Consider the following 17,208-nt stretch of genomic DNA (forward strand, 5'->3'; position numbering starts at 1 on the left):
ACAACATACACCAGAAGTCCTCAACTCCTTGCCATCTAAATACAAAGTTATATCCCAATATCAAATGAAAGAAATACCATGATAGGTTTATTGTTTGTTTTTAGTGTATTATTGTCATTTTCTGTTGGGTATATTTTTCCATTTTCAACGTCAAACGGACCTACGGTGAATGACACTTTACAACATGCCATCCGATCGCAACGTGATGTATCTAAACCGATTCCAATAGATCGAGTTGAGTTTTCCGGAGTTTCTTTGAGTTCATTTTTTGAGTCTGAAGGATACAGTAGTGATTCATTATCCAATTTATATGGTTTGCTAAAAGAAAACATCGCTGGAGTGATGATTGATTTATATTGGAATGAATTCACTTCAAAATGGCAACTATGTCCAGCTCCATTCCCCAACAATATAACATACACTAGTAGTAATCGAGTTGTTGATGTGCTGTGGAACAATAGAACATATAAATGTGATCCTAATCTTTCAACTGATGACATCATGTCAATTCTTAATAATTTCATTCGTGATACCAATACTGATGTCGAAGCCAATTTCATGCATGTCATGTATAATTTAAAGTCGATTCATTATAAAAAATCAAATCAAACGATTAATTTGGAAAACGCATATAAGGAAAAGAATTCAAATTTCAATGTTGGAATGGACACTTTAAATGATACTGTGAGCTTATTAAGTTCATATATTTTCACCCCTTTACTCTTAGAACAGTATCAAAGCTCGTCAAGTAAAAATGCCAATTCAAGTTCAAGTATTCGTTACATTGATAGTCTTAATGAAACACAAGCTATACAAAAGTTCTATAATCAATCGACGATACTTATGCCTTCTTTACAAACCACTTTATTAACACAATACAAGAGATTAATGGTTCATGTCATATCCAATGATATGGCAGAATCTAGTCGATCTTATCAAATCAGTTTTAGTGATAAAGAAACGATATTTTTCAATAACGTATTTCCAGCTATGATTGGCCACACAAATAATGCTCTGGCAGATGACTTTTGCTATGAGTTAACTCATGCATACAATGGGACGGATGTAAATATTATGGAATTCAATAGAGTACTGTTGAATTCAACCCTAAGACTTATTATCGACAATGATAAAACTCCGTTCACAACAGATAGTTTATCAAAATACGTGAGATGTGGATATTGTCCTGTATTCAACAGCACCCAGTACTCATCACAGAAAGTAACGGAAGGTAATAGTCTGATTATCAGTCAAGAATTTACATCTAATCTTTTTTGGTCGTGGGCACCAGGACAACCTTCTGGTCCCGATAACTGTACAAATTGCACACGCCCTGTAACCAACTACACCTCCAAGTATAGTGAAGCCAGTAATGGTGGCAGTGATGAAGAAGAGCATAGCAATAATATTGCATATAAATGTGTTGCATTGACAGAAAATGGTTGGGAAGTTTCTAATTGTTATGAAAAATATTTATTTGCATGTCAGAATAAATTGTCAAGAAATGAATGGAAATTAGATAATTACACCAAGAGAAATTATTTTGATCTTGATGATGATGATTGTCCTGAAGGATATTTTTTCAGCTTACCTCGACTGAATATTGAGATGCTTTCATTAATGACGACTGTTAAACAAGAAAATGTGAGTTATCCAATTTGGATTGATTTGAATGATATTACTGTGGAAAATTGTTTTGTTTCTGGTGGACCTTACGCTCAATGTCCTTACCAAGAAACTGTAACTACTGATAAATTTGTCCGTATGATTGCTCCTAGTTTTGTTGTGGCAATGGTGGTTTTAGTTTTAATATTTCTTGAAAAAGTGTTTCGTAAAACACCAATCCAAACTAATAGGAAACGATATTGGAAAAAGGCAATACAAGAATATTATGCTAAGAATGATTATGAAGGTGTGCCGTCATAAATGTATATAGTCTTGTTTTGCAGTAAAAAAGGATTAATTAGAATGATGATAAATTGTAAGAAAGTACACACACATACAAAAATCACGGAGAAGGAGAGAGAGAGACAGAGAAGCAATGAAAAAAACCAGTGTAAAAAAAAAAAAAACTGATTTCCTGCTAACTCTCCACCACCACCCTCCCCCACTTCAACTTGATTAGAAGGATACTTATTCAAAAATGAATGATCAGAATTGGAAGAATTTATCAAATGAATTGAGACGTAGAGCTGAACAAGCAAGGTCTTCTTCAAATATGAAATCACCAAAATCACCCTTAGGTATTTTTGGAGGAATTGGTGGTTTACTTCTTCTTGGAGGTGCCACTATGTTTATTCAGAATGCTTTATTTAATGTTGATGGTGGTCAAAGAGCAATATTATATTCAAGACTTGATGGTGTACAATCAAAGATATATCCGGAAGGTACCCATTTTGTTATTCCATGGTTTCAACGACCAATTATTTATGATGTTAGGGCCAAACCTAAAGAATTGGCATCATTAACCGGGACTAAAGATTTACAAATGGTTAATATAACTTGTAGAGTTTTATATAAACCGGATATTTGGCAATTACCGACAATTTATCGAACTTTAGGATTAAAATATGAAGAAAAAGTTTTACCTTCAATTGTTAATGAAGTTTTAAAATCGGTGGTGGCACAATTTAATGCATCACAATTAATCACTCAAAGAGAAAAAGTATCACGATTAGTAAGAGAAAATTTAGTTCGTCGTGCCTCAAAATTTAATATTTTATTAGATGATGTTTCTATTACCTATATGACATTTTCACCAGAATTTAGTCAAGCTGTGGAAGCCAAACAAATTGCTCAACAAGATGCTCAAAGAGCTGCTTTTATTGTTGATAAGGCCATTCAAGAAAAACAACAATTGGTGGTTAAAGCTCAAGGGGAAGCCAAATCTGCAGAATTGATTGGTGAAGCCATTAAAAAATCTAAAGATTATGTTGAATTGAAAAGATTGGATACTGCCAGAGAAATTGCCAATATTTTGGCTGCTTCCCCTAATAGAATTATCTTGGATAATGATACATTGTTATTAAATACTGTCACTGATAATAGAAAATAAGATTAACTCTGGCTGTTAAAGTGTATGTGCTTTTGTTTTGTATATAGTGAATAAACCAATATATATATATATATATATAATATATGGTGATACTATTTACCTATTGATATCTTGTTTATAAAACTGATTTAACATACCAAAAACACCTCCTTTCTTCCTTGAACTAGAATTCAATGTTTCATCTTGTAATAATCCACTATCATCAAATTTATAATTTATATTATAAATTGATGAATTCAAACTTTGTTGATCATAATAATTCCCAGTCATTATTGTTGGATCAATAGGTTGAATTGGATTTCGGTTCCTTAATCCATTAACTGTTTGATTTTGTTGTTGTTGTTGTTGCGGTTGTTGTTGTTTGGATCCACCATAACTTTCTAAGAAATACATATATGATTTAATCATCTTGTCATCTTTTTTATACGATAAATAATCCAATTCTTCATCGGTGCCATAAGTACTTTCATTGTCATTATCATCATCACTACTTTTTTCCAGATCACTTTTGGAAATCTTTGTCATTTCAATTTCATTATTATTATTGTTAATCTTTTGACTCTGAATTGGATTAATTATAGTTTTTTTACCATGTTTATTCATTCTGAGTTTCTTTCTTGTTCTTTTCTTGGATTTATTCAAATCATTCATCATATTTTTATCTTTTTCTTCAAAATTAAACATGGCAAAATAACAAACATATCCTAATCCATCAACATGAATACTATATTCTCGATAAAAATCAATAATGTTCCCACTATTATGAGATATTTTAAACCATAAGATAAACGGAGTTAATACCAGACTTAAGATTTCATTAATAATAATGATAATTTTTAAACAATACAATTGACAAAATTCATTTTTAACTTGTATTGTATGTAATTTCTTATTCCATGAACTAGGTAAATAATGAGTAAATTGTGCCACGTATCGTAAACTTGCCTCTGGATCATAAACAAATGTCGATGCTGCATTTGAATTTGAATTTGAATTGGAAGATTGACTTGTTGTGCTTATTGTCAGTTCATGAGTAGTACCAGTAGCAGAACTGGCAGTTATGGCCCAAATTGTCCCAAAAATCAGAATATAAAATAATGCTGATCTACCATCAGTGATTTCAAATGACCAAAATGAATGATTTTCATCTTCTAATAAAATCCCCATAATTACAAGCACAGCTAATATTGAACCAGAAATAAAATTTATTAATCGCATCAAATTAACCACAAGAAACCCTTTAGGGAATTGATCAATATAAGTATTGGCTGGTCCCATTGACATGATTAATCGTTTATTAAATAAATGAGAAAGTTCATTATATTCTCGTAATTTCCATTCAGCATAGGGAGTATATTGTCTTAAACCCAAAATTGAAGCAGGATTTGATTTATATTCATTGAAATATCGGAAAAAATATAATAAAACAAAATAAATCACAATAAATGGTGATAATATAAGATTTATAATGGCGGCCAATTTAAATCTCGAAGTTAATTCTCGAGCTAATTGATTTCGATTATATTCTTTCAAAATTTTCCCATTGATTTGTCCTTGTTGATTATAAATAAAATTATCAATGCATAATTTCAAATTCCATTCTAAAGTTTTCGTTAGTAAAGATTTTTCATTCATAAATAAAACTGATAAATCAAGAATATCTTTATTAATCAAAGCAATCATATAATTTTCTCGTCTCATGATTCTATTAGCAATATCATGAGCATTTAATCGTACTTTAGATGATAAATCATTGACATAATGATTATCCAGGAAATTATTTGATTTGGTGGCGGTTGATGTTAAAATATTATAATCTTTTAATAACATTAATTTTTCAACAATAGTTTTCCAACTAATCGTCATCAATTCATCATCAGTAACATCAAGTAAATAATGATAAAAATTCTTAAGTTCTTTTAATTTATAATTATAATCGAGATATAATTGAACCAGACGCAACAATATATATATACTAAATCCAAATAATATAAATTTGATTGATAAAGGTATCGTGGCAAAATAATTAGGAATTATCATATCATTCAAAGTAATATGTTTGGATTCTTCTTGATGTAAATTATCGAAAAAAATCGAATAATCAATACCCCATTTCAAAAATACCGTGAAAATTAAAATAAATATAAGAATAATTAAATCAAATCCTCTTGATAAAACAATATTTAATAATCCTTTACCTCGATAATAATAATAAACATCACTCAAAAATTCATCCATATTAGTAATGTTTGCCCAAAGATACAATGCTCGTTCTTTGGGTGGGATAATAAACTTTCTATTGTTATTCCTAGTTCTTTGATAATTATTATTCCCAGTGGCCAGTGCTCTTTGCTGTTGCTGCTGTTGTTGTTGTTGTGGTAAATTTCTTCGAAACTGTTGCGGAGTTTGATAAACTGGTAGAGTTGGCTCATGATGTGGTTGAAATTTCCCAACTAGATTCTTTGCCCTTTGTGGAATCAGAAACTTTATTTTTGAGGACAGGCCTTGTTTATCAGTTTCAATTGGGGTTGAAGGGATTTTGGGTATATTAGGTCGCACATATGAATCTTCTGAAGATGACAAGTCAGAATCAGAATCCGAATTCAACAAACTACTAGATTTACTCTTTTGTTTGGTAGACTTGTCTTGCATGGCCATATCCACTGCTGCCACTTGTTGCTGCAGTTGTGGTAATAAAGATTCGTCTTCAGCATCAGCATCATCTTCTTCTTGAATACTTTTTTGGAGTTGTTGATTCAATGAACTATCAAATTCAGGATCATAATATTGATAATTATCTTGAAGTTGATTGTAAATTGAGTTTAATCCAAATATTCTCGATAAAAATGTATCATTGTTGTTAGGAATCCCTTGATAATTGTCCTGAAATGAATCGGTCGAGTTGTTGATTAATCGATCGTTAATATTATCTTTGTATGGATTATAAGATGAAGAAGACATATCTTATCATCCAACAAGCTAACCTGTGCTCCCAAAAACAGAAAAGATGAATGGAAGAAATGGGTACTTTTATGGTAGTAATTTGATTTCGGATTATTGAGTTGTTGTTAATGCCTAATGCAATGGCTTTATTTGATAACGAGATAAAGTGTACCCAATCGTTGTTGTGATGTACTTCTTAATCTTTGTGGCTTGCACTTTATGTTCTTTCTTTTTTTTTTTTTTTCTGTCACCCTAAATGTTCTCTCATTAACACGCATATTGGTATGGCGCACGACTGTGACTTTCTCAATCATTATCTTATCAGCACGTGAGAGGCAAAACGCTACCAATTGATGGTTGTTTGTTTCTATTCTAGTTGGTGTGATATGGGTGTTTGTTGAATAGAAGGAAATACAAAAGAATAAGCAGGTCAATGATAAGTAAAACTACAGTGTCATTAGGGTAATGCAATGTTGAATGAGGGGGGAGAATTAGAACATATATCAAAATAATAATATGTATCATTTGGGTGATTAGTTACAATATGATAATGTAATAGTGAAGGTAGAAGTCATGTAAAATAATAATAACAAGAAAGTCAACCATATGTAATTCCGGCATGGAGGGGAACATCGAAAAAACAATCGGAGATCTTACATAAAAACCAATCGTCAAAAGAAGAATAATCAAAACAAAAAGAAAGATATTGTTATGTATATTTCCTTCACTATTTTAATGAATTTCCGTGACAATTCTTTTAGGGTTCGTAACAACAAACGGAATTAACCATCATCATATTAATGTTACAAACAGAATTATTGGTGATAACTCTCCCTATAGATAGAAACTATACGTTGAAGTTGGCCAATACTTGAGAATAAATAGATTCGGATTTGGGAAAACAGGGAGATGGCTCCATTATTAATCAACTGAGTCCCACCCCTCTCTTTCCTTGTGTGTGGTTATTCAAATGATTGCTAAATTTATCTTGTGCTTTTTTTTTTATTTATTCAGTGTATTTAGTATAGATTTTACTACAACAACATTAACAATAGCTGATTACTCGAATGGTCGTCTCCTTATTGCTGTTGTTGTTGTTCTTCCCCGCCATTCTTATCACTCATACATACACGCATAAATACTTCTTCCCCTCCTTCCACCCCCACCTCTCAACTAAACAATATAGACTTGTCGAATTAAACGTTTTCGTGATACTTCTCGTGGTCCTATTGTTATATATGCATCGAGAGTCTTTTTCCTATTATGATTCTAACGGACTTAACTGACTAAACAGAAATAGATATATATATATAGAAGTAATATGAAATTTATCATAATCATGGTCATCTCTCGGATTTATCAATAATAATAACAATAGAAGAGAGCCTAAAAAAAAAAAAAGACTGTCAGTCTACTCTATTGAAATTCTTTCTTGGCTCTAATTTTGAGTATAATGATCTATCGGTTGACCTTGAAGTTATTTGAACCAAAAGAGCGAATGCCATCTCTTTTAGTAGTCGTTATTATACATGAACAAGAAAGTGTTCTATTTATATACATATAATAGGAATGACGACTTGATCAGTAAAGTCTAAAGAGAAATAAGGAGGGGGGGGGAGAGAGAGTAAGAAGAGGAGGGGAGAAAGAGGGGGAAGAGAGTACAGGAGATAAGATTGAATAAAGAGGGATGGTGTTCTAACCAATTTGATAATTATTTAGTATTTGTTAAAATTGTTAAATTCTTTTTTTAAATAGTGGGATACTGAGAATAATAATAATAGGGAGTTCGGTAATTTTGTGTAATGATAGACTTATATAATAAATGGATTAGAACTTTACTACTGTTGTTGTTGTTGTTGTTGGTGTGTTGATTGGTTGGTTGGTAGAAAAAAAAAAGTTCCTTTCTTCCATTCTTCCCTTCCCTTGTTCTTCCTACTTGCTCCCTCTCCCCCCGCCCCGCCTTTTTTTTTTTATTCCTTCCCTCCCTCCCCACCTTCTCTGTTTTTTTTTTTGCTTACCCATTGTAATTATGTAATGGCAATAATTTGCGCGCTCCCTCCCCACAAACTTGCCAGTAATATTTTTTTAACAACTATTACCGAAGCAACAGCATAAACAATAAATTGAAAGATTCTTCTTTACAAAATGAAATTTAAATTGTTACATAATCACACAGAAATTGGTTTCCTCTTAATCTTTATAAATTGAAATTACCCACCCACATTCCTTTAAATATCCCCATGTATTAATATATATATATATATATCCAATCCTAATTCCACCTCTTTTTCTTTTTTTAGTTTTCTCTCCATTTAGTAGTTTCACATACTACTGATATTCCTGACCCTACTTAATATAATTATTCATAACTTATCTATTCAATACTTTTACAAATATAAAATAAAATATCCGAGCTCATTCCACCATGTCTTTACCAATGTCACCTGTTTCACCAATAAATACCAGCACACCTAGTTCCACAACTAAAACTAAAACTACAACACCTCCATCACCACCATCACTGATTGAACACTCTTCACATCCATTAACATCATCAATATCAAATAATTCCATCGCGAGTGATTCATCTCTAGATAGTGATACATCTGCCACTAGCACAACCACCAATTATGGAACCAAAACTCCATCAGGAAATGCTCGAATTTTCAACTGTAAATTATGCCAACGAGCATTCACTAGAGAAGAACATCTTACTCGACACACTTTATCGACTCATAATAAATTGAAACCATTTACTTGTGGTATTTGTAGTCGACCATTTTCTCGAAGAGATTTATTATTACGACACGCTAAAAATCTACACCAAGGAAGTGAAGTTGCCGTCAGTAGAATTAGAAAAAGTTATAAACATTGCAATAAAGATAATGATAGTAAGAATAGTTCTGATTCTAATTCAATTAGTAACAAGACAACTAAGTATGGTAAGAAACAAGAAGTTGAAGAAGACGAAGAAGAAGAAGTGAAAAGTGATACTAGCAGTGGAGCTGATGACGAAGATAGTAATTCCAGCAACGGTGGTGGTTCTAATTATCATGCTATTAGTAATGGAAACAAGCGATTTGTTAATAATAATCCTCAACTCAAAAGAAACATGACTAATGGGTCTGCACTGTCTACTACTAATACTACTATAAACACCACCATTCCTATTTCTACTAATAATAATACTACTTCAATATCAAAATCATCATCTAGTCATATCCGACAACGTCCTTTAAATGTTGAAGATTATGATACCCCGGAGAAGAAAAGATTGAAAATGTCGGTCAATATGTTGGTGAGCTAACAATAATTAAACTTCTATGAGAAGTAATAATTTATTTTTAATTTTATGATTTGTTGATTGATTTATATATTTTTTGGGGGGGGTATATCGGATATATTGCTTATTGTTTTTTCAGTTTATATGATTTGGCTGTTTTCTCCTCCTTCTTCTAGGGGTTATTTTCATTTCTTTATTAGTTTATGATTTATGTTGATGATGCTGATGGTTGGAAGATGATCTATTCACAACAAATAGTTGTCTTATATGATATAAGTTTTTGTCATTTGTGTGTTGTTTTATTTTTTATATGGAATATAATTTACTGCTACTGCTTACTAAAGTATACAGAGTATAAATCGGAAATATCTCTTAATAGTATATTGCTTAGTAGAAGAGGAATAGTAAATTATCTCATAACCAAAGATTAACCTCTTGATGGTTATCATATGTAATAAAACGTTTGTTAATTTTTGTGATATAACATTTGATACCAATATAAAGTGATGGTGGGGGGAGGAAGAAGAAAAAGAAAGACGGTAGCAACTATTCAGTATATTTTTGCCGCATGGGGTTAAAATTTACACCTTCGTAGACAGTTATAATAATACTAATAATCGTTGGATTTTAAAACTCATCATCATCGTCCTAATCCAATACTCCAATCATTTGATGTATATTTTACTATTACCATTACTGATTTGTACTTCCTGTCTCCCCACTTTAACTGGAATAATTGATGTCATACAATAAATTTATTCAAATCAATCAAAAAATGTGTACAATTTATTTTCTTTTACATAGTCAAACTAACTTAGCCTCTCTTTCCTCCCCTCTCTTTTTGCTCCCGGAGTCTCTAAATCAGAAACGACAATACTTCGTCATAAACTCTCCTTTCCCCACCCTTGCACAATAATTCTAAACCCCTTATATTATACTTTCTCGGACCTTCATCGTCGTTGGAACCCTCATTCAATCATTGAATCCTAACTATTAAATTCACAGTTAAACAGACAAACAGACAGACAGACACCAAAATCCCCGGCGACCAAGAAAAAAAAAAAGGAGGGGGGTGGGGTAAGAGAGCGGTTTTATAATCTCACAAGCAACCAACACCGGAACGTCGGCGAAAGGGAAGTGCACCGGGTTGGTGTGTAACGAGATATGGAATCCAAAACTATCAAAACTCAAGTACCATAAACCACTAGAACTATGAACTGGTCCAAGAGTTCTACTATGAACTATCGTAACTACTACTTAATAGGAATTAAGATTCATCAAGCGTAAAAATAGAATACGGAAGTTTTTTTTTTTTTTTTTTTTTTGGTTTTGCGAAGATGCAATGACGTAAAACTAATGCCATCAGAAAATCTCTATAGTAGTTATACACTGAATATTACACTTGCCTACTTATTTCAATATGAAACCATTATTCACATATCAAATACCCGATTCACCTTATTGGTATATAGTTATCACCGATACTTCTCATCATTTTTATTTCAATAATCAAGATAAATCATCATATTGGCAATTAAGTGATATACAGAACCACTACAAAAATGGTATTGATATTCAACAACAATTGATCAAATCAATTAATTTTGATGAATTGGCAATTTTATTTGCGAAATCACGAGGAGCTCAGTTTGAAATAATTTATGATAAGGCAGAAGAGATACAAGGGGATGTTGATCAACAACAAAATGAACAGAAACAGGCTGTTGAAGAAGAAGAAGAAGAAGAGATTGTTGTGGAGAATATTCCTAGTAAAGTAAATACAAGAAAACAAGAAGAAAAAGAACAACCAAAGGTAAAACAAACGAATTCTATAATACAAGGATATTTATCGAGTGACGAAGAAGAGGAAGAAGAAGATAACAAAGAAACAGATCAAGAACAAGAAGCATCGCAATCGATACATATTGACGAATTGACTTCCCAAGCACTTGCCCAACATCAAAAATCTACTGGAATAGAGTCTGATGAAGATGGTGACAACGACAATGGGTCTCTTGATTTATCTCTAAGTGAACCCGAAAACCCAGAAACAGACACCTCTTCTGCCGAACAAGACTTCATCAACTTGTTGAACCAATTTGTTAGACGGATATCAATATACGAAAGTTGGGATTTAGTTGAAGAAGAATTATTACAAGAATTCACTACTTATCCTGAATTTTATGCTATATCTTCAAAACTGGAAAGACAGAAAGTATTTCAAAAATGGTGCACCCAACAAGAACAACAAAAGTCATCACAACCTGACATTGAAGAAGGAGGTGTCTTTCCCACTGTCAAATTAAACTATTTAATATTTTTACAAGATTTCAAACAAGAAATTAAACAATCATTTTATCAATCATTTTATAATTCACATTATCAACAATTGAATGGATTTAATCTTTCGTCGCTGATTAAAGAAACTATTTTCCGAAATTATAAACTTATGCTTAATGATTTCACAGAATTTGCTAAGAAATATAAGAAATTGAATGTTGGAGATAATCGAAATTTAAAAGTGATGAAATTAAATGAATTTTTACAAAACAAACTCCATGGTGATATAAACAACACTGTCAATTCAGGTTCATTCATTGTTGATTCAAAATTATCGAATCTTGAAAATTGGATAAATTTGTTAAATCAATATGATATCCCCACAAACATCGCGGAAAATGAAATAAATTTTCTTGTTGGTGATGAAAAAAGATTAAATAGTTATATAGATCAACTAAGAACCACCAAATAAATAACATCGTTTTGCCCACGACCCCCTTTTTTTTTTGGTTTATTTTGCATTAGCCATGACACGCGTAGTAGTGACAGGAATGGGAATGATTAGTCCTCTTGGTGTTGGATTATCACATAATTGGAAACAATTGATTGCTAATAAATCAGGATTAATATCAACAACAACATTAGCCGATTATGAATCAGCCGGATGGGACAAAATCCCGTCAAAAGTAATTGGTAAAGTACCTCATGGGTCTATACTGGAAGGTAATTGGCAAGTAGGGGATCATTTACCGGCAAATGAAGCTCGAAGAATGGCCACTTTTAGTCATTACGCCTTGGCATCTACTCAAGAAGCTCTAACAGATGCCCAATTATTAACTAATAATAACACTTTAAACATGGATACCTATAAAATTGGGGTGGCAGTAGGGAGTGGGATTGGATCATTTGAAGATATTTATAATAATTCAATTGCTTATAATGCATCTGGGTATAAAAAAGTTCAACCATTATTTATTCCCAAATTACTAAACAATATGGCAGCGGGGAACATTTCAATTAAATATCAAACCAAAGGTCCTTTACATTCGGTATCAACTGCTTGTGCAACAGGATTACAAGCTATTGGTGATGGGTTTAATTTTTTGAAAATGGGGTACGCTCAAGCAATGATTTGTGGTGGTACTGAAAGTTCAATTCATCCATTAGCATTAGCTGGTTTTGCTAGAGCAAGATCAGTAGTTACTGATTCTGAATTTAATTCTAATCCAACGAAAGCTAGTCGACCATTTGATAAATCAAGAAATGGATTTGTTTTAAGTGAAGGATGTGGGATTTTGGTTTTGGAAACTTTATCTCATGCTTTAGAAAGAGGAGTTACACCTGATCAAATTTATGGAGAAATTCTCGGGTACGGTGTTTCCGGTGATGCATATCATATAACAGCACCACATGAAGACGGTACAGGTGCCTATAGTGCCATGAATCAAGCAATTGAAAGAAGTGGGATAGATCCAGAACAGGTAGATTATGTAAATGCTCATGCTACATCAACGGTGATTGGTGATCGGGCGGAAAATAATGCCATGATGAGATTATTTAATCCACAGAAAACAAAAGTATCATCGACAAAATCATCCATTGGACATTTATTAGGTGCTGCTGGTGCTGTAGAATCAATTTTTACATTAAATGCCATCAAAACAGGTCAAGTACCGGCAACTTTAAATATCGATAATGTGGGACAACATGAAGGAGATGACCAATCACAGTTTAAATTTGATTATGTTGCTAATAAGAGTATTAGCATGGATGTTAATTATGCAATATGCAATTCTTTTGGGTTTGGTGGTGTTAATAGCAGTCTATGTTTTGCAAAATACCACAATTGATAAGATACGCAAATGTGGTTACTAGAGGGACAACACGGGTACCAGTTGGGTTAAAAAAAAAAAAAAAAAAATAAAAGACCGTTAATATACAAGACTAATAAAAGCAATAAAGTTGTGGTTTTAGACAGCACCAGTCAACCGCTAGCAATTACTACTAATGAGTGATTTATTTATCTGTATATCGGTTTGAACAATAGAAACTGTGGTTAAAATAGATATTGTGAAAGATGTTTCGGATAATCAATGGGTAGTGTCCCCGAAGGTAAAACTACCAACTAGCACCCAAAAAATGAAATTCCTATTTCTTTGTTGTGGTGATTGCAAAAAATAATTATCAATCTCGCAATATCAAAGCAGCCAAAAACGCCACACTTTCGTTTCGCTTCATCCAGATCATTGTGGCAGATCTCTAGATTAATTGATTGATTGATTGATTGACACAATGTAGTTTTACTTATACCATGGTTTTGGCTTTGATATATATATTTAGTATAAATCATATACTGATTGTAACTCAACTGATTTAACTATTCAAACCTTATAGACATCACAAGAACAAACACTACCTCACTTAATTATGACTACCACCGTAATTAAAACACAAGAACGTACTCGTAAAAGATTGAAAACTAACACCTCAGAAATAATCTTTAAAGAACTGTATCAAGAAAAAACTACCAATGACGAACAAGAAGATATCGCTAATGAACCACCAGCAGAAATTTCCTTTGACAAAAAACATCAGTCAATCCTACTGATCACTCATTTTAAAGATCCATTAAAAGTGCAAAGTAGGTATCCAATTCCTGAGTTGCAACCATTTGAAATCCTAGTTAATAACAAGGCAATAGGACTAAATCCAATCGATTGGAAAGGTAAAAAATATGGATTTGGGATCTATCATTTCCCTTGGATCAATGGTCGTGAATCAAGTGGTGATGTGGTGAAATTAGGTGATCAAGTTGATAAATTCTCTATTGGTGATAAAGTAATTGTTAGTTCCACTAGCTATCGTGATAATAGAACTTCAACTTTCCAACAATACACTGCAATTGATTCAAGATTAGTTTGGAAACTCCCTGATAGTTTCAGTTACGAAGATGGTGCTACAATTGGAGTTGGATTAGTTACTGCTGGGATTATTTTATATAATTCATTTGAATTTGAATTAAGTGCAACTCCAACTAAACAAACCACTACTAACAATAAGACAATTTTGATCTGGGGTGGGGCTACTGTTGTTGGACTTTATGTGGCCCAGTTAGCCAAAATATATGGATTGAATGTCATTGCTGTAGCTAGTACTAAACACGAAACATATTTGAAACAATTAGGTGTTGACCATTTGATTGATCGTCATTTATCTGAAAAGGAGATTATTGACAAAATAAATAGTATTGATGGTATTGAATCAATTGAATATGGAGTTGATTGTGTTGGTAAAGAAACTTCTAAAATAGTATTGGAAATTCTTGATTTGAAATCACAGCAATCACAATCCGAAACCAATGATGAACAAATTGTCAAACCAAAATTCTCTGGAATTGTTGGCGTACCTAAAGAATACCCGGAAAGTGTTGATATTAGAAACGTTGTTATCAAACGATTCCATGAAGATGTATCATTTGGTGAAAAATTCATTGAGGTCACTAGTGAATTATTAAATAACAAAGTCATTGAACCGGTCAGATTTAAACAGTATAAAGGTGGTCTTCACATCATTGACGACGCTCTAAAAGATTTGGAGAAAATTGGTGCAAATGGCGAAAAGTACGTTGTTAGTGTATAATTTTCTATAAGTATATATTCATTAACTTTATTCATTTATTTATTATAACATGCCCTGATATGTTTTGTATTACCCCCATAATAAACTTCGTCTCTGTCGGATCGAGTATTGTTCAAAATCTAATAATGAACATTCACCACTCCAAAACTCCATATTGATGGTTTGAATTCCTCCTTGTTTATCTACTGTAGTAAACACGGGTCTATCAGCAATCTGGTCTGATACACCTATAAAATATCCACGTGAGTCAATAATAGGTGCTCCAGTCTCCTTGACATAATTAACATAGTAACTATCAATATCTTTATATCTTGGAGAATTATAAATCGTCGTTGTCCAAGGATACACTTTTTGTAAAGTACACAAATCACTTTTTAATGTGGAGTTGATCAAACCACCAATCATATCACGAACTAATGAATCATCTGTCATTGACCAGCACTTTTCCAAAGAAATTCTTTTAATTCCTAAGTAATTGAGATTCCGGTCTAAATGGCCACTACTCAACCATCCCACAAAGTCTGTTAATAATTTCAAGACATGTATATGTGATTCTTCTATTGATTCGCCATATTGGAAGAATAGATTGGTAAATTGACAATGACGAATAATAACGCCAGCCTTTTCACGGGTAGTGGATGCAATATTGGGTCCCACTACTGCCTGATCAACTAAGGTGATTCGTTTTTCAGCCACCAAATGATCATTATGCAATACCGGTGAAGTATATGTTTCTGGATCAAACTTTATGACATCCAATATAGAAATATCAACAACCAAATCAGTCAATTTCTTACAGATTTTTAACAATTTTTCACCAACATAGCCTTGATACAACTCCCATTTACTTTGATCAACTGTCGATTCACTTTTCCTTCGTTTGCTTCTGATTGTAAGTTTAGCAAAATTCAAGGCATTTTCAGAAATGTTTTCCAATAGTTTTATTGTATCCAAATATGCTATTGTAAAAGAGTTATTTAACAATAACACCAACTCAGTTAATTGTGACGGAATTTTAAATTGTTCAATGAGTGGAAGAATCCCTACTTGAGATGGAAGATTCCCATAATCAAGAAACAAGTCTAATCGGTTCAATTTAGAAACAATTTTTAATAACTGCGGTGAATTGATTAAAGTATGGATATTGATTGCTAAATAACGAAGATTGGCAGATTCAAAACTACCAACAAGAGTCTTGCTTTCTCCGATATCTAACACTTTCAAAGCTTTTAAGTTCGGGAACAAACTTATTCTTCCTCCATTTAAGAATGAATTGTCACATTCCAAATAACTTATAAAATTTGTCATCATTAAGCTGTTTTCATATCTAGATTTGAATAATTTATCATTGGCTCCAGTTAAATCTGCCTTTTCACAAAGTTCGATATTACTAACAATCAATTCATTCACAAAATGGTGTTGGATTGCTTTGGTATTGCTAAACATTTCCTGTGATTTCGGAGTTGCCAACACGGCATCAACCTGATTTGTTCGAACTAAACTCAATGATTGAAATAGTATTGGAGCTAACTTTTTACGCAAAAATGTACATGTAGAAGATAATGCCAAAACGTCTTTATAAACAGGCCCCATTCTATTATGGTTCAAAATATAGAAATATTTGGGGAAACCAATTAATGATTTGCTATTATTGTCAGACAATGGAGGCACATGATCAATGTACAAATAATCAATGATTTTGTTTAAGATATCGTCAGGGAGATCTGTTAAACTCAGAATAAGTGGTGGTGTCGGTTCATTGACTGGTGAAGTTTTCTCAGTCATAGTCTATAAACCAACATTAATGGGTCAGCAGCAAGGAGGAAGAAGAGTACAAGTGTATATTTGTTTTGCGAAAAGCTAGTGTTTGATTGCTGTACCAGAATCCTTTGATGCGGTTCCGAAACATGGAACAATAAGAGACAAGTAAAAGACTTAATTACCCGAATAACATTTAATAGACATATACAAAAAGAAATATAAACAAAAAATACCCCTTCAATTATAA

General features: G+C 32.3%; 8 protein-coding genes across 8 annotated transcripts; 6 read left to right on the forward strand and 2 right to left on the reverse strand. All coding sequences in view use genetic code 12, as the record gives it.

The window, feature by feature from the left end:
• Positions 1-78: 78 nt before the first annotated feature.
• On the forward strand, positions 79-1,926 carry CD36_84990 (uncharacterized protein yhr151c homologue, putative; the record flags this gene model as incomplete). The annotated part of the gene is made up of 1 exon (XM_002419363.1): positions 79-1,926. The coding sequence occupies one exon, from the start codon at positions 79-81 to the stop codon at positions 1,924-1,926; it is 1,848 nt and encodes a 615-aa protein (XP_002419408.1).
• Positions 1,927-2,143: 217 nt separating this feature from the next.
• Positions 2,144-3,055, forward strand: CD36_85000 (subunit of the prohibitin complex, putative; the record flags this gene model as incomplete). Its single annotated transcript, XM_002419364.1, has 1 exon — positions 2,144-3,055. One exon carries the CDS (start codon positions 2,144-2,146, stop codon positions 3,053-3,055), a length of 912 nt encoding a protein of 303 aa, XP_002419409.1.
• Positions 3,056-3,151: 96 nt separating this feature from the next.
• On the reverse strand, positions 3,152-6,016 carry CD36_85010 (autophagy-related protein, putative; the record flags this gene model as incomplete). The annotated part of the gene is made up of 1 exon (XM_002419365.1): positions 3,152-6,016. One exon carries the CDS (start codon positions 6,014-6,016, stop codon positions 3,152-3,154), a length of 2,865 nt encoding a protein of 954 aa, XP_002419410.1.
• Positions 6,017-8,423: 2,407 nt separating this feature from the next.
• CD36_85020 (zinc-finger transcription factor, putative) lies at positions 8,424-9,305 on the forward strand (the record flags this gene model as incomplete). Its single annotated transcript, XM_002419366.1, has 1 exon — positions 8,424-9,305. The coding sequence occupies one exon, from the start codon at positions 8,424-8,426 to the stop codon at positions 9,303-9,305; it is 882 nt and encodes a 293-aa protein (XP_002419411.1).
• Positions 9,306-10,701: 1,396 nt separating this feature from the next.
• On the forward strand, positions 10,702-12,033 carry CD36_85030 (conserved hypothetical protein; the record flags this gene model as incomplete). The annotated part of the gene is made up of 1 exon (XM_002419367.1): positions 10,702-12,033. The coding sequence occupies one exon, from the start codon at positions 10,702-10,704 to the stop codon at positions 12,031-12,033; it is 1,332 nt and encodes a 443-aa protein (XP_002419412.1).
• Positions 12,034-12,088: 55 nt separating this feature from the next.
• CD36_85040 (3-oxoacyl-[acyl-carrier-protein] synthase, putative) lies at positions 12,089-13,411 on the forward strand (the record flags this gene model as incomplete). The annotated part of the gene is made up of 1 exon (XM_002419368.1): positions 12,089-13,411. One exon carries the CDS (start codon positions 12,089-12,091, stop codon positions 13,409-13,411), a length of 1,323 nt encoding a protein of 440 aa, XP_002419413.1.
• A 577-nt stretch (positions 13,412-13,988) lies between these two features.
• On the forward strand, positions 13,989-15,200 carry CD36_85050 (zinc-binding dehydrogenase, putative; the record flags this gene model as incomplete). The annotated part of the gene is made up of 1 exon (XM_002419369.1): positions 13,989-15,200. The coding sequence occupies one exon, from the start codon at positions 13,989-13,991 to the stop codon at positions 15,198-15,200; it is 1,212 nt and encodes a 403-aa protein (XP_002419414.1).
• A 69-nt stretch (positions 15,201-15,269) lies between these two features.
• CD36_85060 (conserved hypothetical protein) lies at positions 15,270-16,985 on the reverse strand (the record flags this gene model as incomplete). Its single annotated transcript, XM_002419370.1, has 1 exon — positions 15,270-16,985. The coding sequence occupies one exon, from the start codon at positions 16,983-16,985 to the stop codon at positions 15,270-15,272; it is 1,716 nt and encodes a 571-aa protein (XP_002419415.1).
• Positions 16,986-17,208: the final 223 nt, after the last annotated feature.

This window comes from Candida dubliniensis, chromosome 3 (assembly GCF_000026945.1).
Source record: "Candida dubliniensis CD36 chromosome 3, complete sequence".
Classification (NCBI taxonomy): Eukaryota; Fungi; Ascomycota; class Pichiomycetes; order Serinales; family Debaryomycetaceae; genus Candida; species Candida dubliniensis.